The 19,423-nt window shown below is 49.8% G+C and overlaps 1 protein-coding gene across 4 annotated transcripts in view; it reads left to right on the forward strand.

Annotated features, from left to right (window-relative positions):
• Window positions 1–18,103, forward strand: part of phactr4a (phosphatase and actin regulator 4a) — a 30,122-nt gene extending 12,019 nt beyond the window's left edge. For 3 of the 4 annotated variants that reach the window (XM_084484902.1, XM_084484904.1, XM_084484901.1), the window contains 13 exons: window positions 3,125–3,295; window positions 3,517–3,597; window positions 4,184–5,467; window positions 6,919–7,320; window positions 10,067–10,198; window positions 11,458–11,962; window positions 12,617–12,852; window positions 13,443–13,590; window positions 13,681–13,736; window positions 14,884–14,945; window positions 15,277–15,414; window positions 16,216–16,292; window positions 16,549–18,103. In XM_084484902.1, coding sequence (XP_084341028.1) covers window positions 3,125–3,295; window positions 3,517–3,597; window positions 4,184–5,467; window positions 6,919–7,320; window positions 10,067–10,198; window positions 11,458–11,962; window positions 12,617–12,852; window positions 13,443–13,590; window positions 13,681–13,736; window positions 14,884–14,945; window positions 15,277–15,414; window positions 16,216–16,292; window positions 16,549–16,564 — 3,308 coding nt within the window. In that variant the 3' untranslated portion in view covers window positions 16,565–18,103. The remainder of the gene's footprint in view (window positions 1–3,124; window positions 3,296–3,516; window positions 3,598–4,183; window positions 5,468–6,918; window positions 7,321–10,066; window positions 10,199–11,457; window positions 11,963–12,616; window positions 12,853–13,442; window positions 13,591–13,680; window positions 13,737–14,883; window positions 14,946–15,276; window positions 15,415–16,215; window positions 16,293–16,548) is intronic. The other variant, XM_084484903.1, reaches the window with a different exon arrangement.
• Window positions 18,104–19,423: the final 1,320 nt, after the last annotated feature.

Here is a 19,423-nt window from a genome sequence, read left to right on the forward strand (position 1 = left end):
CTCTGCCAGCCCCATGGGCATGGGGGCTGTGTGGGACGGAGCGAGGCAAAGGCGGTTATTATGTACATGCATGTCTGTCTAATTAACTTGCTATAATAGCTTATTTTCTGATGATTATACCTGTTGCCTGCGTGAGTTGACCTTGCATGAAAGTGGCATCATCATGCCTACTGGCTTCCATTATATCTGTAAACTGTGTCTGTTTGACAGAATTAGGGTGAGCGTTATGATGTGGGCTGGTGATGCTGCACTGGCCAATGACTGCAGTAGATCCACTGTGTGCATTGCGGTTTAATGTGCCGTGTCAAAATGTACTCCTTTTATTTTTAAAGGCTGCCATGTGTTAGTTCCTTCCCAAAAACAATAAAGGTTAGGGTTCTTAATGGTTCAGAACCATTCATAGATAACTCATGCTGTCATGTGTTGGCTATCGTTCTAGCGTGGGTGTGCATGTGCTTCTGTCAAGCCCAGCAGATAGAACTATTTGTGGCAACGCCACAAATAGTGTACATAAAAAGTGTACATTAGCTGTACCACAAGTGGGTTCCAGTTAGAAAGCTTTGTAGCTTTGCATCAACACTTTGGTAGGGCCAACACTGCATTTTTTTCATTGGGGGGTCTTATCTATTGATCACTGATCACTGAGAGACACGGCATTGATTTTTGCATTATCCAAACTTAAAAAAGCTTCACATAAGTCTTATGTGCGGTCCGGTGTTTTTAAATAAATATTTGAGTGTTTGCCTTTACTTCAGTCTCCCTTTTTGCAAGAGGCTGCCATACTGGCTTGTTTTGCATGACCTGAATCAATGGTATAGTAAAAGTCTCCTGAGAAAAGTGGCAAGATGTTCAGCTGTGAGGTTTCAATATCAGTCTTTGTCAGTGTGGAGGCTGTGTGTATTGTCTATCGTTACTTTACAAGCAAAGTCCCTGCTGCTGCTGTGTTGTGTTTGTTAGTGCTTAGGTTGTCTGTCATTATGACAACCGTAAAAATGTGTCTTGTTGTTTTTTCAGTTATTTTGTATAATGAGAACACTGGTGAATACCGGAGTGTAAATAAAGCACAAGGTATTGGCATCCAAATCCAGTGCGCTATGAAATATCCCTATCAATTTTATAGTTCTGTTTTGAAATTGTAACAGAAGTATTGAGAAGGAATTATGTTGTGATTATGAGTGGCATCAGTATTGTTATGTGTGTAAAGATATCTATATAAATGTTTTGACGCTTGGGATTATCAATCTGGGTTTTGAGTTTGAACTTAGGCAGTTTTCAAATTTGTAAATAAGTGGTAATTTTGATCATTTCTATCACCATCAAGTAGGCCTATATAGATATATAAGTTTGCTAATGAAGTTTGGTTTGACAAATCTTTAAGTTGTTGATCTTTGATTTTTATTTGGTAAATGATGAAGTAACTGTTGTAGAGTAGACAATAACAGTGTTTCACAACATACAATAAGCTGTTGTAGTTAATGTTGACACCAACAGTTCTAATTTCCATCAAGTGTGTCCAGTAATGCAGCATTTAGAAACAGAATTACAGCAGTTGTATTCTATTGATTGTGCTTTTTCCTGTTTGGACCCTTGGCTTAGAACTACCCAGGCATTGTTTGTGTGGCCAGCAATTCAGCATAGTTAATCTTAATTGTTCTGCAAAGCAGTGGTGGACCGGGTGGGCCCTTGTATGTAATCACTCTCAGACTGGGGTCCCATTCCCTCATGTATAATGACATTGGTTTTCTAGCATTGCTATTAGTCATCCTCATTCTTGAGCCTTTGCATCGGTGGCTCTTGTGTGTCACTGTGTTTTTCCATAGTATTCCATTATTTTTTCACATATATTCATATATTCATAATTGTGGCTCTGTAAATATGGCAAGAATTGTATTGGATCAAGATTGATTTATACGCAATCATGCAAGATGTCCTCAAGCCTGTTGAATACAAGGCCATGGCGAGCAAAACAATTGCTTTTTCAGTCTTGCCTATCCAAACTAATAACATGAGGGAAAAAACGGATCCTTGTTGATAATGCTTTCTACCCTTTGAATGAAAGTGTGATAACATTTTTTTCTTACAGTTTGTCGTGAGTCTCTTCCTGCAAGCATTCAACTCGCCGGTTATGTAACGTGCCGCTGATCCGACTTTGCACTCAACACTTATTTACATTGTATAAACAGGCCGGTTAACTGGGCCAGCTTTCTTGTCAATGGCATTTTACATGCAAAGTTCAATGAAGCAGGGTGACGTCACCGGTGACTAGCAACTCATTGCCTTAGAATTGCAAAGCACAATCAGGTGCAGGTTTCGTCCCAAGTAGGATCACGTGGTCTGAGTCACAGTTTCAGTCCAGTCCTTTCCTAACTCCTTTGTTTACATTGTTATGTCTACGTTATAATAAGTCATCATGGATTATTCAAACTATTTTTGTCACGGTTTGATTAAACGGGTAAACAATGTGCCCACACACACACAGTACAAGCCGATGTTCCCTACTACCCTGACTGGGTTTAATAACAACCCTCACTCCCTTTTGTGAACGGGAGTAGCTCCCAGTAAACAAAACACACCAACCCCTTTCCATTTGTCTCTCAGTGTAGCCCTCTTCCACAGGGGCTGTTTGGTCTCCTGGGTCTTGACAGCTGAAAGAAGCGCGCCGAGTAATAAGAGTGGAATGTGGACCAGCCTTCCCCCTGGCTCGAAGGCTCTGTGCCGCGGCACGACGGGAGAAATGTAGCACCTGCGCTAGATTAAGGCTCGGGCCCTCCCCTCCCCTCCCTCCTGGAAGAGGCTGTCAGCCCTTGAGATAGGCTGCATTGCTGGGCTCTTGGCCACAGAGGTGCCAAAAACAAATGGTGCACTGTTGGAAGTCTTGCAAGGGGCACTCGCATAGTGATTTCTTGCCATTACGGGCACTGCCATTTGCAATCACATTTCTCCACGCGGCCCATTCTTCAGGGCCGGCGAGGGGGCTTGTATTAGAGGTCTTGATGAAGGGAATCTTGGCTTGACTTAACTTTAATCAGGAGGACTCTGCATTGCTGGTAGAAAAGTGTATTAATTTGTTAATGCTTTATATGTATTGAACGAATTGTCTTTTGTCTGTGTTTTTCTCCTCCAGATGAAGAAGTAGACCTGCAGCGGAGCTCGACCGGGAGCGAGGGGGGCAACTCTGGAGATGGAACTCCTCCATCGAAGCGCAAGGGCAAGTTCTCCAGCCTGGGCAAGATCTTCAAGCCCTGGAAGTGGAGGAAGAAGAAGCCCAGCGAAAAGTTTGCAGAGACCTCCATAGGTAGGTTAACCTCCGATCTGAGCAATTTAAATCGTGTTTAATTATGACGGTTTGTTGTCCGTTAGGGACGTCTGGGAACCTTGTATATTGTGCTGCATTCAAACAATAAGCTAAACGCTAGAATGTAATAGACAAACAGCGACTTGGACAGCAATAGGTTAACAAAACAGTCCGGAGATGAAAATATCGATCCAAAAGTGTGTTTTTCTCCTTGATTTCAGCTTTGGAAAGACAGATATCGGTGAGGAAATCCCGGCAGGAGCTGATTGAGAGAGGGGTGCTGAAGGAAATCCCTGAGAATCGTGAGTACATCCAGCACATCAGTAGCTCTATAATCTGCATATACCCAGGCCATGTGAATAGGTTATTTGCACCCACGTGACATCCATGATAAGAAATATGTTGAATACCTTTTACGAAGGGAGGTGAAAGACCCATTTTTGCCCGCCATTTTATTCATCCTTTTTATCACCTCTCTCAGTGTGATTGGTTAGAACAACCACCACGCAAAGATCAACATTTTCTCTGTTTCCACAAAGAGTTGTTCAGCGTAATATCCAGTGGCTTCCATCTCATGTAGTGTGGTGTGATTTGATCTGCTAAAATCTGATTAACAACCTGGTAAAAACCACTCAGTACTGCACTTAGGGCTCCTTAACGTTATGTCCCTTCACCAATCATCGCATGCATTGAATACAGCGACGAGCTGCATTCAATGCATGCGATGATTGGTGTTTATTCGCTGTCTTAAAGGTTATAACTTTGAGGTGTGCTGCCTAGTAAAAGGGAATATACAAGCCATTTTATGCCCTCCTCTAAAATATCACCATGGCCCAGCTGCTCCACTGGGTCACTGTAATGTATCACAATGTCTTCCTCTCCCTACAGAGAGCAACCGGCCAAAGTCTGTTCCCGTGAAGAACGGCCACCTGGCACCCATGGACATGGACCGGGAGTCGGAGGCCGGCGTGCGGGTGTTCCGCGGGGAGTCTGATTCACGCGCCACGCCCATGTGGCTGCCTCAGGGAGAGGACCGGCGCGGCAGTGCCCCGCCCGACGCGGAGCGGCGTAGTCGGGTGCCGTCGGACGCCTCGCGCGTCCACCGCGCGCCCCTCGACGTGGACTCTCTGGCCCGCCAGGCCGTGGAGGCGGACCGCCGCAGTCGCCTGCCGTCGGACCTGGACAGGCGGGGGGGCTCGTTACCTCGGGGGACCGTCCCGGAGGAGGCCAGGCCCAGATGGGACGAGAGGAAAGACGGACGGGAGGACAAGAGAGAGCCTCGGGAAGACCGGGACAGGAATGAGGACAAGAGGGAGGACCGGGACAGGAGGGAGGACAAGAGGGAGCCCCGGGAGGACCGGGACAGGAGGGAGGACCGGGAAGAGCCGGAGCGTAGGGAACGCCGAGACGACCGGGAGCGGGACCCCAGGGAGAGGCGTGAGCGGAGGGACGACCGGGAAAGGCGAGATGAGAGGTCGGAGCGTGAGGAGAGGGACAGGAGAGAGGAGAGGCCAGAGCGAGAGGAGAGGGACCGGAGGGAGGAAAAGCCGGAACGTGAGGATAGAGACAGGAGGGAGGAGAGGCCGGAGCGCGAGGATAGAGACAGGAGGGACGAGAGGCCGGAACGTGAGGAGAGGGACAGGCGGGAAGAGAGGCCGGAGCGCGAGGAGAGGGACAGGAGAGAGCGTAACGACCGGGACAGGAGGGACCCCCGGGGGGAGAAGGACCGGCGGGACGACCGAGCAGAGCAGGACAGGGAGCAGCGCGTCAAGGAGCGGATTGAGCGCGAGCGCAGGGAGGACCGCGAGAGGGAGGAGCGGGACCGCAGGGAGGAGCGAGAGAAGGAGGAGCGCGAGAGGCGGGGCTGGAGGGGGGACAGGGAGGACAAGCGGGGGGAGGACCGCGACCGGAAGGACCCCAGGCAGGAGGAGCGTCCCGACAAGAGACGAGGCGAGGAGGCCGAGCGCGACCGCAGGGACAAACCGGAGCCCCAGCGCAACCCCGTGGACAGCCTCCGCACGGCGGGCCGGCCCGTCTCCGAGCTGGACATCAGGGCGGTTCTGCCGAAGGCCCACTCGGAGGAGAACCGCAGGGTGCGCCCGGCCTCTGAGGCGGACCAGAGGAGCACCCTGCCCAGGTACACCCCGGCGGAGGAGTTCAGAGGACGCACAGGTGAGCCCGCTTTGTCTTATCAGTGAATCTCACTGGTTTCATGAAATACGACTAATACTAGGTACTTTTAAACCCCCACTGAAAGTGTTCAGTTACTGTTAAAAGTGTGATCACTTTCACTTTACGTCACCCCTTTTTGATGAAAGAGCAGTTAAAGAAGAAGTTGTCCGAAAGAATATAAATCAAGCCTGTTTACGCAGTGATTAAGTCCTACCGCTCCGCTATGTGTGAGGCGCTGAAAGCTCTGGGGTAGTTTCGTTATAGTGGCACTAATTTTGCAACGCTAGGCAGCTACAAAGCAATTGATTGCGGCACTCCAGCTGTTCAAAGGCATCTCGTCATCCATAAAGATAACTTTGTTCAGTACTGCTGCACACTCTGTTTGTTGAGAGTGGTGCTGCTATCAGGAAACACAATACGGGCATGGTACGGTTCAAAATGGATAAGTACAGTTTTAGGGATAATCCTCCATGGGGTTTTGGTTTTTTTCCCAGCTGCAGTCGTTGCTTTTATGAACTGGTTGTTGGATGTTGTTTGCAATAGGCTAGACGTTGTATTTTGCCTTCAGAATGACCGTAATCTGTGATTCTATTGAATAATGACAAGGAATTCTTGTTTCACTGTGAGCCATGGTTAATCTTAGAAGGAGCGCAGCGTAATGTGGTGTTATCCAATTAAAACCACAAGACGTGCATGCCGATGACGGGGGAGGTGACAGGTCCCTGCCGTGCACTCATTCATAATATTGAATCTGCATATCAAATTGTGGCCCTGGAAACTGATCACTTGAGAGTGGCAATAAATGCAATACCCCAATAGCCATAAAACACTCCTACTGGTGTCCTGGTAATACTTCAAATGTTTTATGGAACTCTGTTGCAATCATGCAGAGCGGAGCACAATGACAAGTTTTCTATGATGGTAAATAACAGCGTTTCATCTCTGGAGGCAGGCCCGAATGAGAACGGAGGGAAGCAATTAGTCAGCCAAGGTGATTTTGCTTCGTCTTCCTCCATTTTAACGGTTTGTAATCATCCTCACCTCGGCTGTCTGTGGCAATGGAAGTAAGACGGGAGCACCTGGCTCTTGTCCCATATTAATTATTAAACGGCGCCGAGCCTGATTTGGTCCTCCCTCTGGGTCAAAGGTCCTTTACAAGCTCCTTATAAATGTACAAGATTGAGTTAATCTTAATCCTGGCTTTCAGTGTTTCTCTGCTTTATATTAAGCACTTTGTGCCCCTTTGGGAATGGCGGAGGCCTTGTTTGTTGAGTGAATGTCCTCCCACCCATGCTAATTTGTTTGTGTGTGTGTGTGTGTGTGTGTGTGTGTGTGTGTGTGTGTGTGTGTGTGTGTGTGTGTGTGTGTGTGTGTGTGTGTGTGTGTGTGTGTGTGTGTGTGTGTGTGTGTGTGTGTGTGTGTGTCCTTTTGTGTGCGTGTCTTTGCTTCAGAGTCAGCTGGCGTCCGCTTCGCCCCCGTCCCGGCGTCCAACCCCGTGAGCGACCCTGAGGCACCACGGGACTCCCTGAGGGAGCCCCCCTCCGCCAGCAAACATGCCCTGCTGCCCCCCAAGAAGCAGAGCCCTCCCCTCCCCTCCGCCAGGACGGCCGCTCCCCCCGCCGTCTCTTTCTCCACCTCTTCGTCCTCCTCCTCTTCCTCCTCGTCCTCCTCCTCGTCGGCCATGGCGGTGGCGGTGGCCAAGCCCCCGAGGACTGTGTCCCTCATCAGCGACGACCCCCCCCGCCTGGTCCCCGCCACCCCTGACTCGCCGCCGCCCGTCCCCCCGCACGCCAAGCAGCCCCCTGTTCCGCCGCCCAAGCCCAGCAACCGCAACAGCAACCCCGCGCTGCACGGTGAGTTCTCGCTGTCGCCCGGCGGCTATTCCTGTGTTCCGTGTCTTTCATCTCTCTCTCTCTCCGGTCGGTATTCTGATAACCATTTATACCGTGGTTGATCGTGTTAGTATTAAAGCCGTGCGAGGGGTTGTGTTGAAAACCAGTGGCTTTCCTTGGACGAAAAGAATATTTTCCGGCCTGTACTGTGTTAATCGTCTGTATTAGTCCGAGAAGCTGCCTTTTTGAATCCTAAACGGTAATACGCTGAGGTGGATGTGCCTAATTTATAATTTTGACGTGTGTGTGTAACACACGCATACGTCAGGAAATAATAATGATGCAAGTTGTTTCCAATTTTTCAAATGGCTTGGGGTGCTGCCGTTGGATTCACTAAGGACCGGGTGCTGTAACCATTGAGGGAGATGCTGACACGACCAAATGTGATTAAGGGAACGCAGCCACCATCTCATTTCAGCAGCTTGTCCAATGAAATCAGTGATATTCTTCACAAGATCACGAACCTCTGCCCTGGAAATTTAGCTTCAGTCATTCTTTATTGGAAATAACCTATTAGTATATTTTAAAGGTTGCAGTTAATTTCCCAGTCCTTTTCATCGTGGAGTGATGCATATGATATAGGGTCCCATTATTGGCGGTTATTTCACCGTTTCTTATGAGCCTCACATACATGCACACGATGGTAGCCAGTCCTCCGTAGACAGTACGTCTCTTCCGGTCTCTGATCTTTCCTCATACAATCTCTTCCACTATATATAGCACTTCGTCTGCAGTTTCATTGTGTGCAAAGCATTGCTCTCTTGAGGATGGGGGAGAGAGACAGAGCGAATAAGGGAGGGAGGGAGGGAGAGAGTCAGAGTGGGCAGGCAGGCACCAGCTTGCTCTCAGCGCAACGTAGGCACTCCCACGGCAGAGCGTTTTGGTCCTGATTGTCCCTCAGCTGGAGCACCCAGTCCCTTGCCCCAGCTTGCCCTCACCCTAGTAGCGCCCTTGTTTACAGCCAATTCCTCTGCTGCCAACCGCCTCCACACCCAACAGCAGTACCAACACTAGCATTCCAAAAGCACCGGTTGGACATAGCCCTCGCTAACAAACCTGCACCGTGATTACCTAACTCACTCTGTACAGTGTGTTTCCCAGGCCGTTAATGGAGGCCGTGACAAACTTGGCGATAGTGAGCTCACTGTCGCCAAGTCTCCTTCCTTCCTGTCAGCGAACAGAGTTGTTGTTTTCATTTTATTCCCCTCGCCGTGTCGACATCGGCCCCTCAGGTGTTCACGAACAGGTGCAGAGTGTTCTGCAGACGGAGAGGCAGCATGGCACACAGCCATGTGTCCTGTGGGCATGGCAGACTGAAAGCCCCCTCCGATCACCCATTTTTGTCTTGGTCCTGATTAGGAGTGGGAATCGAGAACCAGTTCCTTCTCAGAACCGGTTCCAACTAACCAATTCCATCGGAATTGTATGCCTCCAACGTTATCGATTCTTCTTAACGATCCCTGCGCAATGTTTTCCGGTTTTCTCGTCGAGTGCCATGTGTTCAAAAGCCTGCGTACGAGTCAAGCGCTCTAATCAAGCGAATAATATATCTTGATTCGAAAATCGAAAGTCATCCCCGCTGACAGCAACACGCTGCATTGGTGGAGAGACACGGGCTGCAACAAATACCCGCTTATAGACGCGCATATACCTGTGTGCCAGGCACAGACCTGTGCGCTCCCAACGTGTGTTCTCCACCGCACGTAACACCGTGAATAAAAAGAAAGCCGCACTTGATCCAGATCAAGTTGATAGACTGGTGTTTCTAGCAAAAAACATTAAGAAATGGATTTCTTGCTGATAGGCTATAAGCCTTAGTACTCCTGCTCCTGTCTTCTGTTTAAGTTGTCACGTCATTGTTTGCGCTGTGCAGTTCCGATTACGTTTTTGTTTTTTATTGCATAGCCTAATTTTGTGATATGTATAGTGGCACTTGATATTGATTAAGTTGATAAACTGTTTCAAACAAAGAGGATATGGCTCCCCTCTTTTCCCCACTCCCCTTGGCAGTGGGGAAAAGAGGGGAGCACCCTTTGTTATGTTCGGTTCCCCTAGGCCGGTCGTAACACTAAGTCCTGTTTATGTCTCCTCTTGTGACGTTATACATTTGTGATTGAAGTGGTTGTGTGATTGTGGGGGGGGGGGCTCGTAGATATTCAAATATATTCGAATACGTTGCTTGATATTCGATATCCGTTCGAACTAGATTTTTCTCAAAAGTGACAGCCCTATATAGTAGTAGTAGTAGTAGTAGTATAGTTGTTTTTATTAATAAGGCAGAGCGAGCTGCATACAAATATTTTCCGGTTTCATGCATTTTAGCTGATGATGACACCGATAGCTCTCAGGCAGCTGGCCCCTCGACATCGGCTCAAGTTACCCCTATATTTTCTTTTCTACTCTATATCCTGCCATGGTGTTGTTCAGTATGTAAAAAATAAAAATTAAATGCTTTGGTGTAGAACTCCTTTTTTGCCACTCAATGAACTAATCAGGAATCGGTAAGAGAATTGATAAGGAATTGGATCAATTGCATCGATATTGATAAAAACGTATCAATTCTCACCCCTAGTCCTGATAAAGTTTCTGTTAGTCCCTTCGGGGGCCAACCTTGATTCTCGACAGTGCACCGAAGGAGAAATATAACGTGGATCATGGTTGTCTCCTCTCCCACCCCCCATTCTGGCCGTGGTCTTTGCGCCGGCAGCCTCCAGACTGAAGGGCTGCGCCACGGTGCGACCGCACTGTTACAGGACGGGCTGGCAGCGCCGGGGCGAGCCGGGCCTCTACCTCTCCCTGCCCGTCTACCTGAGCCACAGGGCGGGGCTGAGCCGCTCAGGTACCCAGGCTATGGCGGCGGGCGGCACCGTGTCCCACGTTAACCCTGCCCGCCGCCACCACCGCCGCGGGTTAATCCCCACAAACGCATGTTAGCAAAAACCATCACTCACCCCCATCCCCCTTCACCGGTCACCACTACCACCACCGTTGTAGGATGTTGTTGCCATGACGCCGGCCTCTAATTGGGCCGGTTCACTGGAAGACCACTAACCCTCTTGTGCAAAAGAAACGTAGCATGAATTAACATCACGCCAAGGTTGTGTGTGTGTGTGTGTGTGTGTGTGTGTGTGTGTGTGTGTGTGTGTGTGTGTGTGTGTGTGTGTGTGTGTGTGTGTGTGTGTGTGTGTGTGTGTGTGTGTGTGTGTGTGTGTGTGTGTGTGTGTGTGTGTGTGTGTGTGTGCAATCAGGTAACCCATCGGTCTGCAGTCTTAATTCCCCAGTTGCATGGCTCTGGCTGAGCGACGACTCATGCGACATTGCAATTCCCATGTCGTCCATTAATTCAGATTCAACAGCAGTTTGACGTTGAATCACTTTTGTCATCCATCTCCACTCAACCAAGTCATTTTTTGCACTTAATTTCATTCCATCCCGAAACTCAAACCCACAGTGACGGCACCAAAAAAAACGTGCTGTCAATGACCATCCAATGATGTCATCAAGTGATATCATCGGCATGATATCACTTGATGGTATCATCGGCATGCCAACGAGGCTCACTTGGCTGTCGGCAGCCGAGGAAGCCTATTGGCGTTCACTTGTGTGCCACCCCAGATGGGGCCGTGCCTGAGGGTTTGGGTGCTCGGTGTTTGTGTGTCAAGGATTCATCCCTGTTGTCATGTCATGAGCACTCTTTTGAATGAAGGCATTACTTGTGTGTTTGTTATGTGTCTCCGCCAATCCTGGGCTGCGCATGGACCTCTTCGCCGCGGTGTAGTCGCAGGATAAACACGGGCGAAGCTCATGACACTAATGATGGGTCTGCTCCTTTGATGTACCGTGGGGGCATCAAAGGAGGGCGCCCCCCCCATGCCCTGGTACGTCAAAGGAGCAGAGCCATCATTAATGTCATGTGCGACAACTGTTTGTCCTACAACGACGATGGCCATAATTGATCGTTGGTGCTGACTGTGTGTGTGTGTGTGTGTGTGTGTGTGTGTGTGTGTGTGTGTGTGTGTGTGTGTGTGTGTGTGTGTGTGTGTGTGTGTGTGTGTGTGTGTGTGTGTGTGTGTGTGTGTGTGTGTGTCCCTGCATCAGAGCCCTCCCAGTCCGGCAGCTCCATCATCGTGGTGGCGGCGCCCTCCAAGCGCTCGCCGCCGACCCCGCCCAAGAGGATGACCCCCGTCACCAAGCGACACTCCACGCAAGAGGCCCCCCAGGAGCCCCCACCAGAGCAGGAGGCCGCCACGCCGCCCGAGCTCCGATCCGCCGGCCCCGGCCCGGCGGAGAACCCCCAGGAGGCGTTCTCCCCGCCGCCGGCCCACGTGCCCCCCTCCCCGCCCAGGCTCCACGTGCTGCCCGTCGCCGAGCCGACGCCGGCGGACCCGCCCAGCCCCGTCACGCTGCCCCCCATCCACCCGCCGTCGTCCATCCCCCTGCACATCCGCATCCAGCGGGCCCTGGTCAGCCCCTCGCCCACGCAGGCCAACCCGGACGGCTCCCAGAGGGCCCACTCCATGCTCTTCGAGACCCCGCCCGAGGCCATGCAGGAGGGCGGCTCGGTGCGCTACTCCCTGCCCATCACCATCGAACCCCTGCGGCTGTAAGGCGCTCCCCCTGCATCCTCATTCACATTCAGGGTATTTAGCAGACGCTTTTATCCAAAGCGCCTTACAAGGAGTACATTTGTCTCTTAAGGATGTGGCCACATTTCCAGCTATTGTTTTTATATTGTTAATTAGCTCTGTATGGCCCCACTGTGATTATCGGCGTAACGAGTTAGGTTAATATGTTTGGAGGTCTTTAATACGTTGAGAATTGGTGTTCCCTGGATGGATTGGCTCACGGGGGAACGTGTTCTATTGTGGAGAAACTTTCTAGTTCAAATATGTTTTTAATGGAGTTCAATATCTGCGCTAGAAAAGTTCCACAGTGCATGTTTCAATTAAATAGTGAAGTGTTTTGTTTATGCAAAGCTCCATATACAAAAGCCTCATTAAAACATTGCTTGTGTCATTCATATCTGCCCTGCATCAGGAGAAAAGTATACTCTACTCACACCTCTCTACCGCCTTCTCTCTCCTTCTCCCTCTCTTTACCTCCCTCTCCCTCCTTCTCTCTCTACCTCCCTCCTTCTCCCTCTCTCTCTACCTTCCTCTCTCTCCTTCTCCCTCTCTACCTTCCCCCTCTCTCTACCTCTCTTTACCTCCCTCTCTCCCACGCTCTACTTCTTTCTCTCCCTCTCTCTCCCCACCAGGCAAGAGGACGATGACTTTGACATGGAGGAGGAGCTGGCCAAGCTGAACCCTCCCCCGCGGTTCCCCCGCCAGCCGGAGCTGGAGCCGCGCAGCCGGCGGGGGCTGGTGGTCAGTGCCATCCCCGAGGGGGGCGGGCCCGGGGACAGCGAGGAGGACGAGGAGGAGACGGACTCGGACGGGCCCATCAACTACAGGGACGACAGCGAGGAAGAGAGCGACGACGACGGGCCGCAGAGTGAGTGGAGGAGGGGGGGTTGGTTGGAGGGTGGGGGGTGTGTAAGAGTGGGCAGTAGAGCAAGGGGACAGCGACTCAAAACGCAGGCGCCCTCACTGCATTCCTCCGCCGTTGAGAGGGGGGGCGTTTCACAGAACATGTGATTGACAGACGAGACGGATTTGCCGGATCAATCAGGGATGGGATGCCATGATTGGTCCGAAATGAGTCAGGCTGGAGTTTAAATTGGCTCATGCAGAGCTGTCGGACATTCTCATTGGCGCATTCCACTCACTCTGACTGATTGCTTTTGGCATTTCTCACAAATTGCACTCAAATTAGGTCTCTTGAATCTTAATCAAAGCACCCTTTTTATGTCCTTAATAAACATCATCAAATAAAAACTTGTGATTAAAATAGAGTTGGGTACTGGAAGGTACATTTCACTTTCTGGAACTGGCTGTGACCAGTTCTCGAATGACCACAGGCGGTCAGCAGTTTGAAAGCATTGGTCACGTCCGCTGTACCGGCTCGTTTACTATTCACTATACGGGACCCGAGGTGCGGACATGGTAGGCTGTGAGCCGGTGCTGAATACGGGTGTGCTACAGGTCGACTGGCGAGCCGCGTGAGGAGGAAGGACACGCTGGCACTGAGGCAGGAGCATGAGGCCCAGCAGGACGGGTCCGACGACTCGGCCTGGCAGAACCGCGAGCAGTGGCTGGCCCTCCGGTCCAAGATCAGCAGCGCGCTCACACGGTACCACCACACCCACACCCACCACACAGACCCCACTAGGAGTACGGAGTCTGTAGAGGAGCTGTAATGTGCTGCCGTTTGTCCACACAGGCGCCTGAGTCAGAGACCTTCTGTTGAGGAGCTGGAGCAGAGGAACATCCTCCCAGGTGAGATCATCCCCTCCTTCTCTCCTTCGCTCCCTCTCTCCTTTCTAACCTTGCTTCTCTTCTGCCTCGCTCTCCCCCCTTCCATCTCTCCCTCCTCCCTCCCTCCCTCCTTCCTTTGGTCCCCCCATCCTCCTTCCTTTCCTCCCTCCTTCCTCCCTTTGCTGCCCCCATCCTCTTCCCTTTCCCCCCCCTCCCCCCCCCCCCCCCTCTCCTTTTCTTTTATTAATATCATCTTTTATTTATTTAGTGTGTTTTCTATTCACCGGGTCCGTTTGAATCCCTTTCTCATTCCTGGCACGGCAAGGTCGAATCCTGGGGCTGATCATCTACCCCCTCGGCTGACAACAATGCAGAAAGCCCATCTTTTTATCTGGCTGCTCTTGCCCTGGCCTGTGGATATTTCTATTTTATTTCCACCTCCCCTGTGCCGCAGGGCCACACTAATGGATACCAAAGCGCTCCGGAGACCCACAGCGGTGGCTTGGTCTATTGGTTATTTTGCTTTGTGTGAGGCGTTGGTGGGTAAATGTCACTCTTGAGAAGGGGCCCCTATCGAAATAGCCCACTCCTAATGTTTTCTTGTGTTGAAAGATATACACTGTAAACTTTTTGGACGCTAAAAACTGTACTCCCCTTTATTGTCCTCGCAGACACAAGGACTTTCTGTTCCTTGGCGGGAAACAAAAAGCGTTGTGTATTCGTAGCGTGTTCACTCACTATCAAACCTTTTCAATAATCACAGACAATTTCATTGAATGACGTTTGGCCTTGATTGCGTTCGGTTACCGCCTGTCAATTAGAAACAGATGACTTTTAGAATTTATTTTAGAATCTAAAACGCAGCAACGCTGGAAGAAGCAAGTTTCCCAAACACAGCCCCTCTCGTGTGCTGTCCCTGAAAGCCTGGGCAGGGTGTCCGCGTGTGGAACAATGGAGGGCCTTCTTCCAGACACGCTGGTGATTTAAGGCAGGCTCGTGTCACATCTCTATGGTCCAGAAAGTCAAAGTCACGGGAGCTCTCTAAGCCCGTATCCCTTTCCTGCTCCGGCCCTTCCTCTGTCCTTCTCACTGAGCGGAGTCCTTTCTCTCTCTCCCATGTTTCTCATGCGTCTTTGATTTATGATCCCTGCTCCTTTTTGTCTCTCAGCCAAGAATGAATCGGATCGTCGGATTGAAAGGTCCGAGATCAAACGGCGGCTCACCAGAAAGGTCAGCATGACGCACACACACACACACACACACACACACACACACACACACACACACACACACACACACACACACACACACACACACACACACACACACACACACACACACACACACACACACACACACACACACACAAAGGCTGATACACACATAAACACAAAATCTTCTTCATGAACTGCCTGGTTAAATAAATGTCAAATAAACACACACTCGTCCCCGCTAAGGTTAAATAAAATAGGAAAAGCATAAACAAACGGACACGTACACATGGGCTGGCTCCCTGCAGAGCTTGTAACAGGCCTCTCTATGACCCCCCCCCCTCCTCCAGCTGTCCCAGAGGCCCACGGTGGCGGAGCTGCAGGCCAGGAAGATCCTGCGCTTCCACGAGTACGTGGAGTGCACCCACGCCCACGACTATGACCGCAGAGCCGACAAGCCCTGGACCAAGCTCACCCCCGCTGACAAGGTAGAGAGCACGCACACAGGCACAAACACACACACACACATGAGTATCAACAGGCACACACAGGTGTGAACACACACACACACACACACACACACACACACACACACACACACACACACACACACACACACACACACACACACACACACACACACACACACACACACACACACACACACACACACACACACACACACAGAATCAACATGCATACATACACACACACACAAGCAGCATCAGCGCACACACACACACACATTTGCACACCAACACAAGTGTCCACAGACACACACTTGAAGGTCCAATGCCATAGTAAGCTTTTTTTTTTCAGCTGAGAGGATTTACATTCTAAGCAGATCGGGTGTCAGGGAAGGTATTCCGGGAATGCCTTTGAATGGCAGCTTTGAATCCCCCGTGCACAGTATATTACCTGGTCCGGTGAAGCCAGGAACATTCTTTGAATGTATGAGGAAGGAAGAAGGCAATGTATTCTCGGTATTAGGGGATAACTCATTCTCATGTTTGGTGTCTCAGTTATTCCATTGACAAAGCCCACTGTCCAAGGCTGAGGCGGGAGTGGATTCTGAAACGTCTAACATGCTGCAGTTTGAATAATCAATCCCCTTGTTGCTGTTTCTGTGTGTGGGGGGGGGGGGGGGGGGGGGGTTGTGCCTAGCTCAGCATACACCAGGCGGGTCTTAACGTGTGTGTGTGTGTGTGTGTGTGTGTGTGTGTGTGTGTGTGTGTGTGCGCGTGTGCGTGTGCGCATCGCTGCTTCCCTTTCTCCTCCTGGTTCTCCAGGCCGCCATCCGCAAGGAGCTGAACGAGTTCAAGAGCTCCGAGATGGAGGTGCACGAGCAGAGCCGTATCTACACCCGGTCAGTTCTCCCTCTCCTCGCGGCCCCCCGGGGCCCTGTTCCCTGGGAGGAACCGCCCGCTGCCAGCACAGCCCCTCACCTCTCCCATAAATACTTTATCTGATGTTCTCACACACACACACACACACACACACACACACACACACACACACACACACACACACACACGCATACATCCACACACTTACACACATACATACACTCACACTTTTTCGCCCAAGGAGAGTCGTGACCTTTTCCTTTTCATTTCATTTAGGTTTCACAGACCATAGCCGCCCACCTCCACCGGATTGGTTCCGTGAGGAGGAGGAGGAGGAGGAGGGGGAGGAGGAGGAGGGGGATAATGGAAGAGAATAATGTGCCGGTGCAGCCGACTGATAGATTGGCTCCTCCCCCGTGGTTCTTAACCCTGCCCCATGCACAGCCCTTTCCTCGACACACCACTCACCAACAAAACAATGTACCCAAGACCAACAAGTCCCCCTGGTCCCCAACTACTGACAGGTCGCTTTGAAGGGCTCCCCAAAGGCTCGAGGGAAGAGCCACTACTGATGCTGCCCCGGCTGTGGGTGCAGGGGAGACGGGACACGGATGAAATGGGTTCGGGCCCGGCCCCTTACGGGATGTTACCCCCAAGTGCCACCGGAGAGATGAGTGCCCGCTGTGGTCCCGGGGCGCTCCCCCCCCCCCCCCCCCCCCCACCATCCCCACCCCCTGGGGCCCGGGGGGTTGGGTCGGTAGAGTAGGGAGAGTGAAACACTAGAGCAGATTCCGAGTCCGGCAGGCGGCGAGCGTTTTATTATTGGCGTCTCTCCCCTGCCATCACTGCTGTTTCTCTCAAAGGAGACCCAATCGGACGAGGCCTTTCCCTGTACTTTACACTGTGTACGATGCGTTGTTATAAATAGACACTATTAAGAGTCACTTTTAAGATCAGGAAATCCGTTGGCAGAAATGGATGGTGGTAGTTTATTTTTTTTTAATTGGCACGTGCGGTACTTAGTCAAACTAATTAAAAACGTCGGAGTGCGTTTATGTTTTTCGCGGTCGTATCCGATGGCGATGGGGTGCCAACTGGTGCCAGCCTTAACTCTGGGCGTAAGACTATTTAGTTTTTAACGTACAAGAGGTCCAGACAAAATGTGAACTGATTTTCTACAGCGCCGGTGAGTTTTGCATAAAACACCCTGTTGTGGCTCTTATTTTGATTTTTTTTTTTTTTAAATCAACTGTTCTATTCTGTGAAGAAAGCAGCAGTGTTGATTTTGCACCTCATCCTAATGTGTGCATTTTACTGTTTTTTGCTAAAAATGCATTTTTTGGGGGGTGGGGGGTGAGGCACATGTCTAGGTGTAGCTGTCATAGAGCACTTGATTTCCTGTAAAGGAAGTATAGACCATTTACAATTTTCAGGTTTGGAACATAACTCTCGAAAAAGCAACTAAACATTGTCATATAATTCTATATTTCTAATTTAATAATTGTTTGCGTAAAATGCACATTTGTATAATGACAACAATGTTTTACGGTACTTTGTATATTAAGGCCAATAGTTGGCTGCAATTGTGTTGATGAATCATGTCGATTTTAGCAACCTTGTATTGTATGTGTCATCTTGGCAAACCTTGTAAGTGTTTCACAATGCTGTTAACTACGTAGACTGACTACACTGACCAGAGATTATTTTGAATATGCAATTTTTTTTTCTTTTTACACAATGCAGAGATCTTTTAAACAATGAATGATAATTTGCAGCCCACTGTATAAATTAATAATTCTCACAAATTAAACGAAAGTTTTTTTGATCTTGACATTATCGCGTGATTTTCATTATTACATTCACGATAGGGTGCGATAATAAAACCATACTAATATCTAATGCTTCTTTTTATTCAAGCTAATTATCCCAGTTATCCGCTTAGTGGGCCATTGCGTCCATGCTGGTTTCCAGAATATTCGGGTAATGGTACTCTGGACTTCCTTTACATGTGGCTTTGACATGACCAGATGAGGGCAGTGTTAGATTAAAGGTCTTGTTTGTTAAGGACTTTTCTCATGTCATCTCCACCTTCAAAGCACTTGCCATTTCCACTGCTCTTGGACAACAATCCACTTAAAGAAAATGTGAAAGGTTTTGTTTTAACAAAAGGCTTTTAAGTGGCTTTTCCATTTCTATCCGAAAATAATGAGTTTCTTCTGACAAGAGACTGTCTGTGTACAATAATTGGTCTGAAGGAAAGGCTGTATAAAAGGATGAGCTGAATCACAATTGCATTAATTTGACTTGGGGAAATTAAGTGGTTGCTATAATATTTCCTATTTTTCCTCTTTGAACAGTTTTGTATAGTCATCCTGATGAAAAGTTTGACGATCATGAATCACTAACCGTGAGCTTGTGTACCCGCAAGACCGATTTAGTGGCTATTCTCTCAATAAAACGGGTATAATCACTATAAATTAAATGGTGAACCCAAATGAGCAGTCCTAGTAACTGCGTTGTCGTTGAATGATTCAGTAGAACTAGATGTGCGTTATCTTTCATGTTGTCATGATGGTGAAAATCCTCAAGGCCTACAGGGCCCTCTCCTAACCTGCTCCGGGCCATAGAGGTCATGCACAGGGACACGAGCCAGTGGTGACCGTGAGGAGTTTGTCATCCAGGCAGGGGTGCTGCAGGGGGACACTCTTGTCATAGCCCTGGACTACGTGCTTAGGAAAGCCATTACTGGGCCAGAACAGGAGCTTGGCTTCACAATTACATCCCAAAAGTCAAGAAGACACCCTGCTGTAGTCCTAGCAGACCTGGAATACGCAGTTGACATCTGCCTGTTGTCTGACCGAGTGGAACAGGCACAGGAGCTCTTAAACAGAGGAGGCACAATGTGCCAGGGTGGGCCTTGGGCTGAATGCAAAGAAAACTGAGGTCCTCACTTATAACATATGGACCATCCACCTCTCAAGACAGCTGAAGGCAATGCTCTGGTAGAGGTCAGTGGCTTCAAGTACCTGGGTTCCTGGGTCACTTCATCAGAACTGGACCTTAAGGTGAGGAAGGCGCTGGCATGGAGAGCCCTGAATGGCATGACTAGCGTGTGGAAATCCAGTCTCCCTCGACACATACAACTTAGCTT

This window comes from Micromesistius poutassou (genome assembly GCF_964030765.1).
Source record: "Micromesistius poutassou genome assembly, chromosome: 20".
NCBI lineage: Eukaryota > Metazoa > Chordata > Actinopteri > Gadiformes > Gadidae > Micromesistius > Micromesistius poutassou.